The sequence below is a fragment of the Agelaius phoeniceus genome, chromosome 15, assembly GCF_051311805.1.
Source record: "Agelaius phoeniceus isolate bAgePho1 chromosome 15, bAgePho1.hap1, whole genome shotgun sequence".
Taxonomy (NCBI): domain Eukaryota; kingdom Metazoa; phylum Chordata; class Aves; order Passeriformes; family Icteridae; genus Agelaius; species Agelaius phoeniceus.
Window position 1 is genome coordinate 10,520,381 of NC_135279.1, and position 21,401 is coordinate 10,541,781.

The following is a 21,401-nucleotide window of genomic DNA, read 5'->3' on the forward strand; positions in this document are numbered from 1 at the left end:
GAGCTGGGAAGAACAAGAAGCAGTGTTGTGCGTGGAACTCATTCAGCTCCACTAATGAACCCCAGGCTTGTGCTGCAGGACCCGCAGCTGACGAGAAGAAACGGCCTCAAGTTGTGCCAGGAGAGGTTTAAATTGGACATTAGGAAAAACTTCTTCGTGGAAAGGGTTGTCAAGGCCAGGAACAGCCTGCCCAGGGCAGTGGTGGGGTCACCATCCCTGGAAGTGTTCAAAAAACACGTGTTTAAGGCACTTGAGGAGACATGGCTTAGTGGTCAGCATGGTGGTGGTGTTGGGTTGATGGTTGGATTTCATGATCTCAGAGGTCTTTTCCAACCCTAACGCTCCATGAATTCAACTGTAGATTCTAAAAGTGGACAAACTTGGTAACTTTGTTGGTTTAAGGAACTGGGTGCCCACTGTGTGCATCAGGCTTACACAGAAACTTCCAGCACTTAGCTGAGCACAGAAGTGAGTGACCACTGCAATCCTCTTAGAAAACTGAGCTTCTCATAAAGGTCAAACAAGGGGTAAATTATGTTAAATGTACAAAGGGCATTTGATTACACACTTAACTTCTTTCTTCAATTAACTAAAAACATTCACAAAAAAGCAGCTCATTAAAAAATGTATCCCAAGAAAGGTAAGGAAGGCAGTGATGATAAACACACCCAGACTTGTACAGACTTGCATTGAAAGAGGATACTCCTCAATACTCCTAATTTTGAGCTCTCAAATCTATCAGTAGCTGAAGCAAAAATAAGTAATACTGTAATAGTTAAAGAACATGAGTTACTCTCCCTGACAGCCATTCCAATTCACACTGGAAAAGTGACCAAACAACTGAGCAGGGTATGGTCTAAACACAGTCACCTCTGTTTCAACTGCCAAAAGTCCTACAGCCACACCACTTCTGATGCATTTTGAAATAAATGGAGATCACAGTACAAGTCACATGTAAATTCTAATGGAAAATGTCAAAGTTGTTCAAAGCTGGGTTTGTGTGGGGATTTTTAAATATTCAGATGAACATTTTTAGAGCTACATGAAGACATTTATCAAGATCTTGTGTGTTTACAGAATCACAAGTGGCAGAATAAACAACATCAGGCACAGAAGAGCCATAATGGCCAAAGGAGTCAGAATAAAACATGTTGTTAGAGAAAATCAAAGGAATCAAGTAAACTGAGCTTAGAAAATAAATGCTGGAAAACAGCTGACTGCAATATTCTCAGACATGTTAAATAAATCATTCTGAGAGAAAATAGAAGCTTAAAAGCTCTCAGCAATTTATAGCTTAATTAAATAAAAAAGTAATGTTATTGGAGACAAGGAGCAGCAGAAGGCATGATGGAGTGCTCACAGCTATTCAAACCAAGGGGACACTCATGTCTCTTGATGGATAAGGACAAAGCTATTCTACAATGATCAGGAAATTATGTTTATTTTAAATGATAGAAATATTTTGGTTGTTTATGTACACACTGATTTTTTTTTCCCCAAATCTGGATTTGACTTTTTAAGGCAATTTAATTCTATTTCTTTTAACAATTATTTTTCCTTATTCCCTTGTGTTCACAGTAATTCCAAGGGTTAGAAATTACAGTGGCTCCATGGGTCCTGGCTATTTCTCCCCATGAGCTGCCTTGTGAGCAGCTGATTATTGAACACCAAATGCTGCCAGCCAAGGGCATCCACACCAGCATCAGGGACCAGTCTCCAAACTTGCTAAGCCCAGTATGACCAGCCCAGGTCCTGGCATTGTCCCCAACACTGCTATGCAAAGGCACACAGGCAACACAGAACACATAAAATATGGCCACAATGTCAGTCTCAAAATCACTGCCCTGGGCCAGGCAGGAATTTCCCTGGCCAACATCAGAATTCTCATCTTTAGTCATTCCATGATCCAGACCTCACACAATCAACACTCCCCCAGGAGGATCAATGAGGATTTTGGTGCAGGAAATGTGAGATACATTTTAAACATATGCTAAAAATAAATACTTTGAAGGTTGCCTGAAGATAAACCTCAGGGAGGAAATTACTACATCATTACCACAATTCAAAGTGTCTTTATAGTTGAAAATGCAGAATGGCTTCAACTTTCCAGTAACATGTTAAAAGGCAAGTTACTTATTTCATTTACTTCCCACAATAGTTTGCCTTCCAATATAACTGCACAGCAAGGTTTTTTAATGCACAAAGCCAAAACTCAAACAACTTATCTACTACACAAAAGCAACTCAGAATTCTTATAGCTGCAGTAAAATGTTGGCTGTAACCCCTTACTCCTGTTTTCAAAAAAACATGTGTTGCAGGGTTAATAAAATGCATGCTGTATTTCAGATGCATGCACTAACGAGGAGGATGCAGTATGTTAAGAGTTGCATAATCTTTATTTATCTTAGTTGCATTCAGCTCTACACTTACCCCAAACTTCTCCACCTCTTCTTCCTGTAAGCAAGAGCCATATACATTGAAGCATGTATTTGAACAGAAAAGCACAGGAAAAAAATAAAACAGTTGAGAGTCAGGAAGAAAGATGTAGACAGGAAAGAACAGAAAAGAAAAATCTCTATACAGCCAAATTCTTCTCAAACAATAACACAATGTTTTCATGAAATGCAGGGGCAAGACTTGACAAACACCTTGATATCTATCAGTTTTTTGTTTAACCTATGAATTGAAAAATTCAAACTTGCATTAATTTATTTTCCTGTAAGTCAAATTCAAATTTGATGGAGTGCAACTCATTCATATTGCAGAAAATGGGACAAAATTAATTTATTCTTTGCCTGTTGAAAGTGTATGAGAAATCATCACTATCAATATTCAAGTTTATTGTATTGTTTTCTCTTGACTGTTGGCTGGAAAACAAGCCAGTTGCCAAATACACCTTGAAAGCCTAGATGCTCTCAGTAATTGGTAATGAACTTGTGAGCAAGTCTCAAGTTACCACTAATACAGACTTTTCTTGTTGATTTTTTATCTTCAAAAGCATTTATTTGATGCTTCATAACACAAACTGAGAGATCAAACATGAGAGACAATGAAAATTAATATAAATTACATGAAAACATGGAATTATTTTCTTTTAATCTTTGGCACTATCTCTAATATTGGATGCCTAAGCAGTTTATGGCAGTGTGTGTAATTTAAATTACAGTCATTAAAATGTGCTCTGAAATTCTGAAAAACATACTAAAGCTAACTATTTACTATTAAATTTATTTAATGATTAGACTTCATGAGGTCTTAGGAAGTGCATGGGCCATCAGGCACATTTATTTATAGACTAATTTCAGCTGTGAATGCCAAAGTTTCTGAAAAGCAATCACAACTTCTCAGTAACTGACTTTGTAATTTTATACTAAAAATGAAATCTTGCTAATTTCTATCCAACCCTATAAAAGTGAATCTCCACTGTGAAACAAAGTAACATTAACAAGGATCTGTTATTTTTGGCTCAGTCTGGGCCATTTTTAGAGTTACAGAATCACAGAACAGTTTGTGTTGGGAGGGACCCCAAAGTTCATCCCCTTACATCCCCCTATACACCTTCCACTAGACCAGGCTTGCTCAGAGCCCAATCCAGGCTGCCTTTAAATGCTTGAAAAAAGGAAACAGCTTTGCAAACAAAAACCAGACAGAACTGATGATCCTCTGTGAATCCTGACCACTGGAATACCACAGGGAACCAAATCTCTATGCTCCTATAAAGGCTCCCTATCCTTGCATGCCCTGTTTCCTTCCACAGCACAGATGTAACTGAACTCACACATTACAGAGAATCACAACTGCACAGGAGACTGCAATTTTGGGTGGATGAAGTAAAATTCACCTAAAAACTGTCCCCTGTGTCTCCTACTTGCACTGCTCCCTCCAGGGTGCTCAGAGAGCTCTCCTCTGCTGGGGTGCACACAGGTGTGGGCAGCTCAGGAGAGAATTTTGCCATTTCCTGAAGTCAGAGCCATGTGGCTACTCAGCCATGACCCAGCACCCTGAGGGGGCTTGCCTGGCCCATCAGTTTGAGGCAGACAGTGCAAGGAGTGAGGCCACCACCATCCTACAGACACCTGCAGGGTCAGGACCCTTATGGACACAACATCAGAGCCGCTGATGCTTTCAGTTCAGCCAGTGGGGAGAAAACAGATGCAGGAAATAATTCATTTCCACTAAATAAAATCTGGAGCTAATCAGCAGCAGATTAGGAGTTATGTTGTTTTTATTCTGCACTTTGTTAACACCAAGCCTGGTGATATTCAGCATCAGGATAAAAAGAAAAAAATAAGAAAAATAAGCCAAGAAAACACCCTCCACCTGCTGAAGCCTGCACATATCAAACATTATGTAGGTGGAACAAGCTGTGCTTAGAACAAATAAAAAATATTTAGTTTGAATTTAATATGTTATCACTGGGGTTTTGTTTTGAAACAGCATTTCAGATCTATACATCAGTGATTGAGGTGCTTTTTATCTCTCTCTCATATCTAAATATTGTACCCTGTAATATTATACCTCTCTTAAAACTCTACTGACACTAACATTTTATTTGGCAGAAATATGTATCATTAAAATTAGAACTTATTCTTCTGTGCTTTTTAAAGGCAATAAATTGGTTTATTAGTCATTCAAAGCAGGTCTGGGAAGCATCAACTGTTTTGCCATAATTTGATAAAGGCTGTGGTTTGATGGTAGATGTCAATGATGACGTACACAACGAAATACCAACGTGCTGATGCACACAGAGACCCAGATCCCCCCACAGTGAGACCCCTTCAGTGCTGCTGCTCCTCCCTTTGCACACCTTTGTCTGAACATCACAGCTGGATCCATGTTTGCCGAGGTCATTCGGACAACTTGGCGGATTTCCTTGGCGATCATCCGCAGCTTCTCAAAATTAACCAGGCCATCCACTTTAGAATCATTGCCTGCATAAATGACACACACACATAAGGAAAAAAAAAAGGAGTAATAAATATTTCTGAACAGCCACTGTGCTTCTAGTTCTTCCCTTGTCACCCATCTCACTTCCCTGTCCCCCAATCAACACAATTTTTTAAATCAAAGTAGCAAGAAAACAGGATGTTCTCTCAAAACACTGATGGAATCAAACCCACTTGGACTACCCTATATTTTTTGTTAATTGATTTCTAAAGTAACATGTATTAGTAGGAGGACAAAGGAATAAGTGAATTATGCCCAAATTCACTTGCATAATATTAAAATAATACAAATGCAGAATTGACATTAACGACATTCACATTAGAAAAGAAGATCAAATAGTTCTGAACCATCACAACCAAGAATTAAGCATATTTGGAAATGGTTCACCTCAACCAGTTGTAAAGAGGACTTTGTATAAAGGGAATAAGATGGAAATATTTAAACAAAATCCCTTGAAAATGCTGAAAGCAAGAGTAGGAGGTGTAGCACTGTGTGCATGCCACAACATGGAATGAAAACCTGGAAACATTACAGCAACAAATTTTTTCTAGGAGAAAACATTTGAAGTAATGTAGCTACCAGACAGCACACTCACCTACGCTTCCACCCTAAACCTTAGGACAGCTGAGGAGGATTACAGCATTGCTTTCAAGATATTAAAAATATGCATTTTCTTTTAATTTTTGTCTAGGACCAATTTTTGTCTAGGACCTAATTCCATTAGGCATTCCCAGTTCTATTTTATTTTACTCCTACAAAGGATCCCTCAAAAGCATCCTACTGGTGGCAGCTTCGTTAGACACATGTGGACACACAGAGCACTGAAGAAAGGGCTGAAGTACATTCAATGCTTCATTTATTTTCTCTCTGTTTGACATTACCTTCATGCAGAAATGTGATATCTTTCTTGACAACAGGGAAAAGTGGGATAATTGGAGGCTGCATGCTCTGGCTGCTGAGGATGTTGCGATATTTTGCCATGTTTCGAGATGGATCAAAAAGATCTTGAAGGTCTCTGAGGTGCTTTTCGTACTTGCTGGGTAACTTTTCCCAAGTGCCTCTGAGACGAGCTACTGGTGCAAGATTTAACCCACTGCAAGGCAGAAATGTTTCATTATTAGCTGTGAGTGGAATTGTTACCTTTCAGAAGGAAGTGAAGGGTTGGGAGGTTGTTTTTTTAAGGAGTAAAAATAGCTTTCCCAAGGTTAACTGTGGAGCTGGGTGAATAGCAGGCTACGAGTTCATCACAATAACCCTCTGCTGTTTAAACAGGACTGGTAAAAATCATGACTGCTCAAGGTACAAATTTCAAGTTACTGCCAAAATAGTATCTCTGTAATACAGGACTGACATCTACCTAAGAATCCTGTAAAAATGTATACCACAGTAAGAACAAAAATGGTAAAAAATGCATGAGGTGAACCAATGACTGCACAGAAAATGAGAACAGTGCAGAGCTCATCCCAAGCAGAAGTGGCAAGCCTTTAGGAAGAAATTCTTCCTTATGAGGGTGGTGAGACCCCAGCACAAGTTGCCCAGAGAGGCTGTTGATGCTCCATCCCTAAGGTGCTCAAGGACAGGCTCAGCAACCTGGTGCAGTGAAAGGTGTCCCAGCCCATGGCAGGGGCTTTGGAATGAGATGGTCTTTAAGGTCTCTTCCAACCCAACCCATTCTGTGATTCTCTGACTTCAGAGCTTCAAACAAGAACATTTGTAAACGAGCAACTGACTGAGAACTGGAAGCAGCAGATATGCTAAAACTTGTCACTGTGCCCTCATTCCCACTAAGTAAAAATATAGCCAGAATTATTTGGATGCAAAAACACCCCATTAAATAAAAACATTTAATAAATTAAATCCACCCTCCCTATCATAATTTGTCGCCACCTATGTCCAAGGAATTCTGCACTAATTGCAAAGTCCTCACCTTTACAGAACTGCAAAGGGATGTGCTGCAGCATTGCTTAGCAAATCCAGACCCACACTATCACTGAATTTGCTATTCTCAGATTTACTTTTTTTTTCAAAAATTTATATTGTACTTGGTTTATTTTTTAGACAAATTTCTCTCCATGCTATGCCAAACAAAGCCTTCTCTGACATGAAAAAATCAAACATATGCCAGCCCACAGCTCCTCTTTTCCATGCTACATTAAGATGGTTATCTTCCTATTTCATGAGACATATGGCACCAAACTGCTGTGCAGGACAAGGCAAGAAAGAAAACCCCTGTGCCATATGCTAACAAAAAAATATTCTTCTGGAAATAACAGTAAAACAAAAACTAACTTATTTGCCTTTTTTTTCCCCCGGACAAAAGACCACTTTAGTCATGGCCTGATTGGACTTAAATGAGAAGCAGAAAGAGTAATTTCCTTAGCTAGAATAAACCATGAAAAATTAGAGAGCAGAATAGAAAAATGAGAATCGGTATCTATGTGTGTATTCCCACATAATGAGCAGCCACAGTCTCAATGACTGTCCAGTACCCTTCACAGAAACTCATGAATTCTTTAATTACTAACCACAAGCCAGTACATTTGATGAACTGGTTAGACATGGAAGAAAATATTTTAAAATGGTGTTTTCAATAATGCTGCTGGGATACAGCACAAATCCAGATCTTTGTTCTGATGAATCACAGTGTCTTTCTTTTCCCTACAGTAAAGGCTGGGTGTAAGATAATTGCAAATTCAGGAAATGATGAACTTAGGCTGTTAAAGCACCAGCATTCAGTATAAATCAGAAGAGAAAGCTTAAATGTGCAACCAAAGAGGGAAAAAATAATATAGAGAAGCAAGCAGATGACAGGAAAGAATGAGAAGGAAAATGAAACCAAAACAAGACTGATTTGAGGACATCCTTACAATGCAAGGAAGAAATAAAGTAATCTCATCATCGCATACACGACTCGGTGCTTCCTGGAAAAGTAACAGTGACTGACAAAAAGAAGGGAAATTGGGTGCCAAAGTCACAGAAAATGACACAGTGCTCAGGCAGGTTTCTGCAGTTCATCAATCACACAGTGCTTTGTGCCCATCTTCTCTTTTCCTGCAAAGTACCAGTGAAAGAGAGACTGTCACACCTAGCACCGCAACAGGACTGAAGAGCTGAGGTGGCAGTGCAGAGGCTCCGGTGACAATCCACCTCTGATCAGTCTGGCTTTGGAAAAGCCCCCCAGCCCCAGCTGCAGTCTGCTCAGGATATTCCCATTTCTTTCCTTTCATTTGGATTACCAGAATTGCCTGTGACAGCACCAATCAGATCTGAGAAATGGGAAGTATTTTACCTTATCACCGCAAACATGGAATTGAAGTTCTTGCATTCTCGACAGTGGAGAGCAATTTTAATGAAATGCTTAATAATCTTCATTCTTTTGAGCTGGTTGGGTTCTGCTAAAATTTCCATGGCAACCCAGAAGGTCTCTTGATTTATGACATCCTCAAACTGTTTCAGGTGAGCGTTGCCTGTTTTGGAGTCCAGCTTGTACAGGTCGTCGATGTACTCCGTTGGCTCGATGTTGCGGAACAATTCAAAGTCCCGCATGGAAAGCTGAGTGGCCACCTCAATGGTGCTCAGCTGCAGGAGGGAAATTTGGCTCTCTCGGAGTAGCTCTTGAGCATCCTCATCTGAGCATAAGGTTTCTGTTTCCATATTGTTTTTCAGATAATACCTGAAGAATGATTGAGGAACAACAACACATTAGAGATGCTCTTCAGAGGGTTTGTGAACACAAAGACATTGAACTATACCAATCACTGTGAGCGTTAGAGACAAGAAGGAACAACATAACCTTGTACTTCAGTAAATGTAAAACAGCACCATTACTTAAGTAAACAAACATTTCAAAAGCTCTTTGTTAATATTTTTATAGTGTACTCTGTAACATGCTGTAGTGCTCACCTTTTCTATTTGTAAATTCAGCAGCGAAAATAGCATTTCAAAAACACACTAGCCCTGAGAAATCTCCTGTTAATGTATTTCTACATTTCTTACACAAATTTAGTGTGTTTTTTTCCATAAATTTACTGTGGCATACTGATATTTGCATGAAGCACAGAGTATTCAGGAACTGAATATCTGGAAAATTCATTCCATGGTCCCAGGTAAATCACTTTCAGATACACAAAAGTTTATTACTCATAAATTCCCTCTGTTGCCTAGCAAAGACAACTACAGAATATTTTACTTTAATAAACTTTCTTCTGGTATGGATTAGGTCATCTGATAAAATCAAAGCATTTAACATTTTAGAAACATTCAGAACAGTTTACTTAAAAATGGAAGACTTTATCTCAGGTTAGTATCAGTTCATTGCAGCATGACACCGAGAAAGAAATGAATTGTATTCTTTAATCCTCAAGTACATGTGAGAAGTATCAAAACAAATATAACCTTTTTCTCTAAGTGTAAACCACTATATACATTATCTTGATCTGCTAAATTTAGCTGCCATCTCGCTGTAAATTTGGGGAGGGATTTTTGGGTGCAGAAGAGGAAGGTGATCCAAAGAAGAGAGGGAAGTATAAGTTACTGGCAATTACTTGCTTGTGCTTCCAAAAGACACCAGTCTATTTTAATTAAAACACCTCTCCCTGATGTTGGACTTAATTATCATGGAGGTCTTTTCCAACGTGCAACATTTCAATCCTGAAAGCCAAATAAAATCCAAGCAAAACAAGGAATATTCACCGTCCATTGAGCTGGATCCTGTCAGCCAGCTTGGAGAACTGGTCCGGGAGGCGCCGCTGCTTGATGACTCCCTCGGGACTGACGGACACCTCACACAGGGAATAGGTCTCAGGGGCTCCTGTCAGGTTGAACTCGTGGACAGCATGACTCACCACCTCCTTGGCTGTAGTGTCTTTGCTGATGATGATGTAACAGCTCTGCTGATCTGCTTTGAAAACTCGGATCACTTGATCTGGAATATCTAAAAAAAGAGTGTAACGCCTTTAATGTGTGATGTACTTTTCCCTTGAAAAGACACAAGGTCACTTGGAGAGACATTTTACAAGGGCATGTGATAGAACAAGGGGGAATTGGCTTGAGCTGAAGGAGGGCAGGTTTAATTGGATATTAGGGACAAATTCTTCTCTGTGAGGGGGTGAGACCCTGGCACAGGTTGCCCAAAGAGGCTGTGGACTCTCCACCCCTGGAAGTGTTCAACACCAGGCTGGATGGGGCTTGGAGCTCCTGGTCTAGTGGAAGGTGTGGGGTGGAACTAGATGATCTTATTGCAAGCCAAACTGTTCTGTGATTCTATGATTTACTGTCCCATCTGATCATCAGGAAACAAAACCAACCAGCTTCTGGGGGAAAAAACCATGCTGGATTTAAAAAATATTTAAAATACTCTGGGATTTTCTTCATCTTTGTAAGGCAAAAAGAAGACTCTTCTCCTCCCTGCTCTTCTAAAACCCAATTCTCTACCATCCCATGACCCCAGTCTAAGCACAAGACATGCAGGTATGTGGGTAGACTGTGCACTGTTCCTTCACAGCGTGTCTTAAAAACTTTGGCAGCATCACTCCAGCTTTGGCTCTCTTGTGTCTGAGAGAGCCAGGTCCACACACGTGCCAGGGCACTCTTCCCAGGGAGGGGAAGCCACCAAGTACAGATGGATGGGCTTGGGGTGGGAGGATATGAGGAGGAAAGGAGATTTGGTTGCTCACAGAACTAGCCATGAGCTTTTACCCTCACTCTCTCTCCTGAAGGAACTAAGCTGCTGCCAGGAGTTAATTCTTTGGCTGGTGTACTTATTTATAGCACATTTTATGTATTATAAATGCATTAGAGAACAGCTTTATCTGAGGCAGCCTACAGCAGGAAATAAATATCTACAGAAACATGTGTTTAACTCACAGCTCGATGATTGCAAATAATTTGCTATATTAGTTATTACAGAAAGTTTGATTTTCTAAATAAAACTGATTTTAAAAAAAAGTCAGGAGTCAAAATGCACAGTAATTTCAAGCACAGGGAAGCCCAGTTTTCCTTTCCCTGAAGCCTAAAACTTCCCAACTTTTCTGCAGACCTGAGAAGGTGGGAGGATGCTGCTGAGCCCTCACAGCCAAGGCTTCAGAGTCTGAAGCTCTCCAAAACCACACCAGAAGCAGATGAGCCATAACTGCTGCATCAGAGATCCCCAGTGAGGGAAGGGAAGGGCTTTCATTAAAGCAACACCTCCCAAACAGCCCTCCCCTTCTCTTCTCTTCTCTCACTGCTATTTGTCCAGCCCTTGGGTGCCAAATCTGGATTGAGCTGTGAGCTGCCCTGGAGCCCCAGCAGTGCTCAGTGTCCCTCTGCCCAAAGGGAACCAGCAAGGAACCATCCTGCTGGGCACAGCACCCAGTCCTTCAGGCACTCCCAGCAGCAGCTCTCTGAGCACAGTTTCAGATGCTGCTCACCCCACTGCCTACACATTGGTTTTCCTCCATCAAAATCCACTGCTTAAGGAGGCAACAATAAAGATCTTTGGGGGCACTGACCTTGGGGTTACTTTTTCTTGCATCAGGATTTATATGTGTTATGGGCACAAGTAGAAGGAATTTCAAGGTAAAAAAGTAAGCAGGTAATCTATGATCCAGCACAAAAGGTCCCACCCATTGGAAAAAAGAAAGGCTCAACATCAGTTGTAAATAAATTTTAAGATGGAAGAAAACATGGGCTAAAAAAATTCCAATTGAAAGCTAATTCCTCTAACAGGTTCATGATTATGATTAAAACATCAGAACATTCTCATCAGAAGTTGGGTTGCAGCTGAATATGAGAAGTTCAATATATATGTGAATAGGGATAATATAAGGGAGAAGTATTTTGTATTTTATTTCAGAGTGAAAGTGGTGGAAATGACATACTGAATAATTAAGAGAAGTGCCTGTCATAAAAGTGATAATAAAGAAACAGAAGAGGGAAACATCTATACTTTGGTATCAACATACCTAAAAACAAGAATACACTCAAGGTATAAAACTGAAATTTAATTGGGGAGAAAAAAAGTAAAAAAAAACCCAAAACCAACAAACAAACAAACAAACCCCAAACCCATGCAACCAAAACAATGTGACTTGTGACAGATAAGGGAAAAATTACAGGCACATTTCTGTCTTCATAGTCTTTGCTTTTAAGCAGGCAAACATAAATTATTAAATTAAATTTTTTATGCATTATTCAGCTCATTTTGACAATACAAAGCACATTTCAAGCTGGCATGCATAGAGTTTTAGTTATGAAGTACAACAGAAGAACAAACCAAATCTCAAAACTGTTATCCTCTGAAACTTCAGTTCTATGAAAGAGATATAACCAACTTCATCCCTTTAAAGCAAGGCCACAGAGAAGCAGAGGAATCTGCAAGAAGTCATTCAGTGTGCTGGGGGCAGAAATGGGAATAAAATGCAGGTCCCAGCCTCAGCACAGCAGTGTGCCTATATAGGAACCTATAGATTTGTTTTAAGGGAAAATCACAGAGCACAGGGCTATCCAATGCCCCACAGTAATAATTATGTCAGTGCAATGTCTGATAGTGTTAAATTTACAGGCAAGCCATGCAATATGAAGGTCTGCAGGATGCTTTACATGAGGATACTTACAGTAAAACCCAACAGCTGCAGACAGGAGAAAAAGAAAAAAATCGTATCAACACAAAATCAAGATTGAGATTCTTACAAAACTTATCAAGTGTACACTGTCAGAAATAATTTGGTTTTCTCTGACATTCAAACTGGCAGCATGTTTGTTACAGCAAGCTTAAAGCAAAGCTAAGTGAGCCATCTGAAGATGTCCCTGCCCATGGCAGGGGGCTTGGAATATTTGACCATTAAATGTCCTTTCCAACACAAATCATTCTGTGATTCTATCCAAGATGAATTAGTTACCACCATTCCATATTAAGCAGTAACTTGTATAGTATTAAATGAAGATGTTTAGAAAAACGTGTAGCTCTCATGCAGACAGCAAGGATCTGGAATTGCAGCAAAAAGGGAACTTTTTTGCTATGGGTATTTATGCACCTGATAGGATATATCTGTGCACATCCCTTTTAAAGGGGAAATCTGGAGGTTTATGTAAACATAAGTCACAGTCACAAAACACTTTACAGAATATGCCACTATGTACAGAACTTACACTTAAAATAGGGGAAAAAGATTCTGACTAGACATGTTTACAGGCAGGCATGTTTACTGCCTATTGCAACAAATGCCTCATGCAGCCACCCCATAAACTGGATTCCTACAGCAACAGCAATGAAAGCCCAGACCACGTATCTCAAAACAATTTTGAGGATTTTAGACATCCTGTTGAGTATACATAACGTTTGTAAAACATGAAAATCACTGTGCTGGTACCATGACAGTCCTATTCTATCCAAAATACTGCCTGAAATATATACTGGCAGACAGAAGGATGGACAAGTCAAAGCACTGAGGAGAATGGCAAAGGAGAAAGGGGCAAACAAAGATTATCTCCTTCCACCAGAGCCAAGCAAATTAAAGGCTCTCAGAAGTGGCAAAATACATTTCTTTGTAATAAATAAGTAAGTCTCACATGACCTAAAAAAAGTAGGCAAGAGAGGCTCAGGCAGTGTGGATTTTCAGTACATTCCAGTTTCATCCCTGCCGGGCCCACAAGATGCCTGACAAAGCCAAGCTGCTGCACTCGCACCAGCAATGTGAGGACATGGCAATATTCCCCCTGCCCAGCTGCCTTGCTAACCATCCTGCAAACCAACCTCCAGCTGCCATTTACCTGAAGGGTTAGAGAAATCCAGAATGCTGGTTGTGGGCTGCAGCAGGTCAGGGCTGCTAGATGAAAGGGTGCCTGGGATGGGCATGATGGCCAGGCTGTGCCGGCACTGCCGTGTCCCCACGATGCTGTCATCCTGGGACTGGCTCACGCTGCCGTCGCTGCAAAACAGAGCTGCTTCAGTTACCTGCACTGAACTCCTCCTTCTCACCTTGGCATGAATGAAACTAAGAAACATAATGGTGTTCAGCTGTTTTAACTACATGCTGTAGACAGGCTTTCAAAACAAGATGGGGATAAAGATTTGAAAGCGTTCATGGGGAGAGAAAAGATATTTTGGTCTTGTTCTGCATTCTTGGGGCAGGTGCCATGATTTTTTAAGAAACATAAGCAACATGGACATAATGACTAGAAATACTAAGCAAGTGATATCTCTTAGTGGTCTGAGGCTGAAGGGGGGCTGGTTTTAGGTGAATGTTAAGGGGCAATTCCTCTCTAATTGAGGACCGTGGGGAGGCCCTGGCACAGGGTGCCCAGAGCAGCTGTGGCTGCCCCATCCCTGGAAGTGTCCAAGGCCAGGCTGGATGGGGCTTGGAACAACCTGGGAGAGTGGAAGGTGTCCCTGCCCATGGAGGGGCAGGAATGGGATAGTCTTTAAGTTCCCTGTCAACCCAATCCCTTTCCAACCATTCTATGATTAAAGTATCACAACCTAATCAGGAACCATTACTTTTTGATAAAGGGTCTGACAAACCTGAACAGTTTTGGAGGCAAGATGCTGAAACGGGTCTTGTCTAAAATTTTCCTGATTCTGTTTCTCCCACCAGATACAGTGTTAGCTTTCATTTTCTTGTTTCCTTTTTCACGGGGAAACATCTGTTCCACATCTCCAGGCATATCTGGGATAGAATAACGGTTGTTTTTCTTTTCTGCAATTTTTGGAATATGTGGAATTCCATTCTTCTCCTGTCCTATCCTGCAGAGCAGCTCCTTAAACACTGTAAGAGAATATACAGTTGTTGTGAGTAACATTTGCACGCTCAGAACTTCACAATGAAATTTTCTTCTCCCCTCAAACCTTTTGCTTCTCACATCCCAGAGAGAGAATAAGGAAACACTGCATTCAGGGCAATAAGCACTATGCATTTATTGGCTTTTTTGTTTGCATCTTTTAGGTAATGGAGAGCACATGCCTCTTCAAGAGTAACTGCAACACAGACTGATATTTTCCCAAACTGTCTTTGCTTCTACTAACACTACTGAACACAAGCTGCATCAGATTTCCCATTGCATTTATGAAACTAAGCTAGTCTATAACCCACACTGACATTCTCAAAGCTAGAATTCCATAGAAATCATAGGGGGTTCGTTCTGTTTCTTTCCACATATATAAGGTGAAAAAAAAGTTCAAATTGTCTTGTCAACGTCAATTACTTCTTTAAAGATCCTTTAAAAATCTTTTGAAGACCTTTCAAGTCAGAAATTCAGGATTTTCTATTGAAAATACAGTGATACTGGAAAATGCAGAACTGAAAACAATGCAAATTACTCAGATTCTCCCTATGAGGAAGGCAACCAAAACTTTCTGTCCAGAAAGTCCAATTAAATGGTACATTTCTGTTGTATAATAAAAGCTAAGGGTACAAGCTTTCCCAGTATAGATTTGAATAGAATAACAGGAATTGCTCATAGTCAGTACCAGACACTTAACACTCAATTAGGAAGTCAGAATAACAGGGTAATAGGTATCACTGTTGAAAAAAGCTTCAAGATATTAATTCATTAAAATTTATCAGAGAAATCACCTTGAAATTCTATCAACTAGCAGGAGGAGATTAGAATCCACTTGTAAGTGTATGTTGCTCACATTTATAACACAAATTAACAACCTATCACTGTCTCAGTTCTAGTGATGCTTCATTTCATGCCATTTCACCTTGGGGCACTGGTGACTCTGGTTGTTTCAAGCTTTTTTTGCATTATGCTAATAAGCAACTGCTGAGGCCTTGAACCTTTTTAGCTGCACAGTGATCAACACAGTATAATAATGAAAAGAAAATCAATAGTGAGCAAGGGCAGGTAACTGGAAGAAGGAAATAGGAGAAGAGAACCATCAGAAGAAGATATGGATACAACTATGCAGGAAGGAGCTATCCTGGGCACAGTCTCCTCCTTTCTGTAGCTCTTGTTATTCTGTTGCCTGAACAAGATTATGGAAAAAGAACAGATGATTTGACTGAGATTTTAAAGAGGTATTTAGGTGTTTATATTCATGATGACAATTAAAAGCCAACATTTATATGCCATACCACTTTTTATATCCCCTTTTCAATTATAAAGGTAATTTATCCTCTCATTCTTACAGCCATTAAAGAAAGTTTCACAAAATCCCAGTCTTACCCTTTTGCTGTTTCTTGGCAAAAACATTTTGGTCCAGATCCCCTGGCTTTGTTTCAGCCCCACTGCATGGAGGGGACACTAAATCAGCTTAAACAGTCATCTGAGGATTTCTCAGGGAGTTGAAGAGCTGCCTGTGCTGGCTCTGTGCCACTCAACATGCAGCCCTTGGCACATGAGAACTTATCCAAGCAAACAGAGGCACAATGAGGGGACTTCTGCACAACTTCTCACCTCAAGAGCAAGTTGGAAAAAAAAGGTGGAATCCTATTGCACTCATAAAGCCAGAAGGAGTGGAGTTTTTTCTTCACACATAAATATGTATAATATATACAGTCTACTCACCAAAAATATTTGTTTTTACAGTAATGGAGAGATGTGTGTTATTCTTTAAGATTTCCAGAGCTTTTACAAAGGTAATGTTCTCAAAATTCTGTCCATTTACTTCCATTATCTTTAAGAAATAAAAATTGGGACTATTAGGAGAACATGTATCTGACAGACTTACAAATACAAAGGTGATAATACAGGCACAGTAAGAACTTCCCAGGAATTACCATATCATCTTTACAGCAGCTACACAATGAAAACATTCCATGTAAAATAACAATTTTCATCATGTCAGAGAAGTTATATCGTGTAAGTAGGTCAGGACTTCCATTTTTACTTGAAAAATGCTTTAAATAAGTATATTTTCTATGATAACATGACATTCTTGTAATTAATCAGAAATGGTGGCTCAGGAGCCACAGAAATCACCTCAAAAGCTGCATTTTCACTGAGTGTGACCTTCCTCAGTGAGCTGGGATCAAACACATCAGGTGAGAATCAGTCCCACAACACAATCTGATGGTTTCAATGTAACCATATCTCCAATCACAAAGTTTCAAAAAATAACTGCAACTTGGTTTCTTTTCCCATTCAATTTTTGGAATATTTTAATATTTTACATAATTTGAAAACCATTTAATAGAAACCCATTTAACAGACAGAAATGGAAGCTGAGCTGTGGCATTCCCACACCTGCCAGTGGTTTGGTTTTAGCACACAGCACAACATTTCTGTTGACAACAACCAAGAGGTGGGTGAAGCAGAATATTTTAAATTAACATAATTGTTTTTACCTGATCACCACGTTTAAGTCCAGCTTCTGCTGCTTTGCTGCCTATCTCCACAGTCTCTACAAAAATACCAAACCCTTTGTCACTGCCTCCTAGAAGGCTGAAAAACAGGGGAGAATCTCTGGAAGGTTTTTGCAGGGTGATTTGCCTCCATTTTGCTTTGGCAGCACAAGCAATATTCAGCAATCTGAGATGGCCTTTCATTTTCTGTAACACAGAAGACACAAAATGCAGTGCAATGTTTCTTTTATCAGAAATGGAAAAACAGTTATGAAAAATACCCCAAGTGCCAGAAAACAGATTTTTGATACCAGATTTTCAGATCTTACTAAATAAACCTTATCCTCTTTTGCAGAAATGCAAAAACTCCCAAGTGAGTGCCATAGGTATTACTTTATATGGCCTTTATATCTCATTTATACTTAAGAACAAATATGTTCCATGTTAAAAGCCACCTTTAACTGTTACACTTAGAGACTACAGCTGTTAGGCACTGGTAACACTCAAAAAGTGAAATATGTAGCACTAGAAAATGTGACACTCATTCTTTTTTGCTCCTACCGTATCTTCCAAGTTCTTTTCAAATTCTTCCAGGAATCGAGTCATGGCAGGATCTCCTTCAAAGTCATTAAAATGATTGTTCACCCACAGTAACACTACTCTGGTAACCTGTAAAAACAAAATAAACTATGTATATATATACACATAGAAAGGTACCGATGGTTCTTCTCCCATAAGCTTTAATCTATAAACACAGAGGAATACTTGGATGTGGTAGAACAACATAAAACAGATTACTGTATCTGATAGGAAAAAGACATTTACATTTGAAATCATCTTCCTTTTCCCTTTATTTGGGGAAGCAAGTGAAAAATTAAAAAACCCAAATATTTTTATACCTAAAAAATACTGGCAACCTCAGCCAGTACCTACTGGTGCATAAAATCCATCTTCAGCTAAGCCTTCCTGACACTGCTCATGAAAATCACCATTTAAAGCATCCTAATGATTTCTTTAAAGGAAGTTCTAGTTGTGATGATAAAAAGCTTTCTTTTAAGAAATTTTATTTAAATCTTCAGATTGCTCCTATTGGTGCTACAGAGTCACTTCTATTCATGATAGTAAATCTCACAACTATATTATCCACCCATATTAAAGTCTATAGCAGTTTCTCTTTCAAAATAATACCATTCTACTTTTGTTTGATGACACACTTCTCTTTATCTTTCCTTTTATTAAAAACCAGTAGCTGCCAAATTGAAAAGCATGGAAAGAGGTAAGAGGAGAAGCACTAACCACAGCAGACCCTGCACAACTTCCTATACAAAACATCCAGTGTTTTGACAGAATGTTGGACTTCCTCAGCTCAAGGCTACAACACATAAAAACATTGGCTAAGAATCAACAAATTGGCATAAGTTCCAGACTATCAAGGTTTTTCATGAATGTGCACACAGCTAGATAGAGTGGAACCTAGTTTTATTTATCTTAGCTTATCAGCAATACAAAAAGGGATCAATTTAAATATATTTTCACCAGAAATATTAATCTCTTAGACTGCAACCAACCTTATCCCTGAGGCTGTCCACTGTGAACCATTCCAAGAGTTTATTTCCAACTTCCAAGGGACTTGTTAGAAATGTTCTGTATGTTAAAAGAAAATCTTCGATGTAGGTTGGATCCACAATAGAATGTTCCTCTATTAAGTGCATGATGAGTCTCTCGGGTGTTGCCTTAAAAAAAGCAAATCAAAAAATAACTGGTATCTCTCACCACTACCTCTCCCTAAAGAGGAATTCAACATAAACCCACATGACCAGTATAATCCCTTCAGAAAGTTCAGTTATGGCCAGCTCAGGAGAAAATGCACCAACATGTTTAAATCAAATCCTCCTGCTTCTCTCAGCCCTGATATTTTGCAAAGGTAACACCTGGCTAAAACTATTAGTATTTTCCCTTAATTTTAATTTTTAGTAAGTAGTTTAAGTCCCTCTTTCAGATTACAAAAAATGGTCATAAACACCTCAAAGTGTGCTCCCAATAAAAAACTTCAATATATGTGTTGAACAGGTTACAATGTATGTAACTTTAATAAAGGGGAAATGGAAGTAAATTTGGAATATAATACACATTCCTTCCAATTAAGTTTTTTGAGCTGACACAGACAAAACTGAGTATGTATACTAGATTCAAATTTATTTACTAATAAATAAAAGTTTAATAGATTAATGGAAAGCATAGAGAGAAATGTACCTTGATAACTATGTGTCCTTTCCTGGTTCCACTGCGATCCAGCTCCCTGTGCTCCTTTACCATCACAATTTCTCCTTCTTCCTCCACTTTGTGAGTGTTTTTTTCTACATGGTTCAGAATCCTCCAGTAGTCTTGCTGGGCTATACACACAAACTGTCCCCAAGGAGAACAACAGTGATTAAAGTACCTAAAATATGAATGTATCCCCATCTCCAGGCTGAACAACCCCAACTCTCTAAATCTCTCTCCACAGCAGGGGCTCCAGCTCCCAGAGCACCTTTGCAGGTTTCTCTGTACCTGTTCCAATCTCTTCTCTTTTATTAGATGCTTAAAAATAAGAGGTAGTTATACAGAATTGTAACCTTACCTGACAATCATCTACTTTGGTTCTGACCACTCCATTCATGTACTGTTTGTCCAGTGAGGGAGTAATCCCAAAACTATTTCCCATACAAAGACTCTCACTCTTCCCATCAGGATAGGTGATTTCTACTGTGCCATTTAAAATAACGTACCAAGAATCAAGCTAGAGAAAGAAAAAAAAATTAAAAAGTGAAACTAATTCAACAACTTTTGTAAGCTCTTATCTCAGGAAGGCTCATTCTTGTAGCCTCCAGTTTGTTATGAGCACATCTCTGCAACAATTAATTCACCAACACTGCACTGTAAGGCAGTGAGATGTGAGAGATGGAAAAAAGAATGCTTTTCAGCTTCCTTCATATCCTTCAGAACTGATTCTGAAGGGAGAAATACTGAGGAATAGACTGCTTTCTTAATAAGTAGGCTAATTGCCATGATATATTTGTACCATTTAGTGAGAATGAACATTCCTTCCCTGGGTACCTATTTAGTCACTGCCACAGATGAGTCTACCTCAGCCCTTCTGGGAGGGATGAACAGCAAAGGCCATTCCAGATGTCTTGATCCAAGCAGGAAGAGAGATTTCAGGGTAGTGACTCAGGGCACCTATGCTGGGAGCCTGACTACTGATTTCACACCTTTTCTGGGAGCAGGGACTTACTTCCTGGCCATCTTCAAGTATGATGGCTCCTGCTTGCTCCACGACTTCAAAGATCATCACTGAGCACAGTTCTCTCCTCACAGACATGGTCATGTTGGCAAAGGCAGGGAGTTGATGCATGAACTCCAGTAATTGTTCTGTTAGACAAAGGAAACATTGGTATGATGATTGCAAGGCCCAGGGTTTCCTTGGATTCCTTACTCTCCATAAGTGTATTAAACTTCAGTTAAATTCATTTGAAAATTGTTCAGGGGTGTTACACTTCCCATTAGTGCCTGTGGCTAAAAAGAGCCCAGTGTGCACTTTGTCATCAAGAGCCAGAACACAGCTCCACAGCCTCGCTGGTGCTCTGATTGACTCTCAGGGCAGCAGTCTAGCTAACAGTAAAAGCACTTCAGCTTCAAACATTTAGAAAAATTAAAAATACCCCTAGGTACAGTAATTATAAGCTAGACAGGAGCATGAAATGATTTTCCAGTGTTCAGAGACGCAATCTGAAGTACAGCAGAAAGCAAATTTTGCTATTGAAATTCATGCCAATTTCTAGTTAAACACTGCAGTAAATTATCTTAATTTTAACTGTTTTGCAGCTTACAGTTAAGTATACCTATACTCAGTAATAGTATGTTCTCTTTGCTATTTAATAACTACTTCAACACTTTCAGGCAGTCAGAATTACCTTGCTACATGTCCCATTACATCAATGCACACAATGACTGTAAAACATCACATCTCGAGTATTACAAAGACTGTTGTTCAAAATACTTGGATTCTCAGAACAAATACTCTCTCAGAGAGCAAGAGAAGACATCATTCAATTAAGAGTATCAAGAGAGCAAAGTGAGACGTCATTCAATTCTTAAGATATACAGTGAACATTAACTCATTAAACAGTTTTTGGTGATGCTTCTCTT

At 39.4% G+C, this 21,401-nt stretch overlaps 1 protein-coding gene across 14 annotated transcripts in view; it reads right to left on the reverse strand.

Annotated features, from left to right (window-relative positions):
- RAPGEF6 (Rap guanine nucleotide exchange factor 6) overlaps positions 1 to 21,401 on the reverse strand; it is a 122,653-nt gene that overhangs the window by 19,483 nt on the left and 81,769 nt on the right. For 7 of the 14 annotated variants that reach the window (XM_054642677.2, XM_054642682.2, XM_054642689.2 and 4 more), the window contains 15 exons: positions 20,488 to 20,624; positions 19,834 to 19,992; positions 19,467 to 19,619; positions 18,782 to 18,946; positions 17,775 to 17,882; positions 17,217 to 17,420; positions 16,438 to 16,546; positions 14,450 to 14,693; positions 13,699 to 13,856; positions 12,543 to 12,557; positions 9,640 to 9,880; positions 8,237 to 8,620; positions 5,829 to 6,040; positions 4,808 to 4,931; positions 2,431 to 2,454 (listed from right to left, as the gene is read on the reverse strand). In XM_054642677.2, coding sequence (XP_054498652.1) covers positions 2,431 to 2,454; positions 4,808 to 4,931; positions 5,829 to 6,040; positions 8,237 to 8,620; positions 9,640 to 9,880; positions 12,543 to 12,557; positions 13,699 to 13,856; positions 14,450 to 14,693; positions 16,438 to 16,546; positions 17,217 to 17,420; positions 17,775 to 17,882; positions 18,782 to 18,946; positions 19,467 to 19,619; positions 19,834 to 19,992; positions 20,488 to 20,624 — 2,437 coding nt within the window. The remainder of the gene's footprint in view (positions 1 to 2,430; positions 2,455 to 4,807; positions 4,932 to 5,828; positions 6,041 to 8,236; positions 8,621 to 9,639; positions 9,881 to 12,542; positions 12,558 to 13,698; positions 13,857 to 14,449; positions 14,694 to 16,437; positions 16,547 to 17,216; positions 17,421 to 17,774; positions 17,883 to 18,781; positions 18,947 to 19,466; positions 19,620 to 19,833; positions 19,993 to 20,487; positions 20,625 to 21,401) is intronic. The other 7 variants (XM_054642678.2, XM_054642683.2, XM_054642691.2 and 4 more) reach the window with 3 other exon arrangements.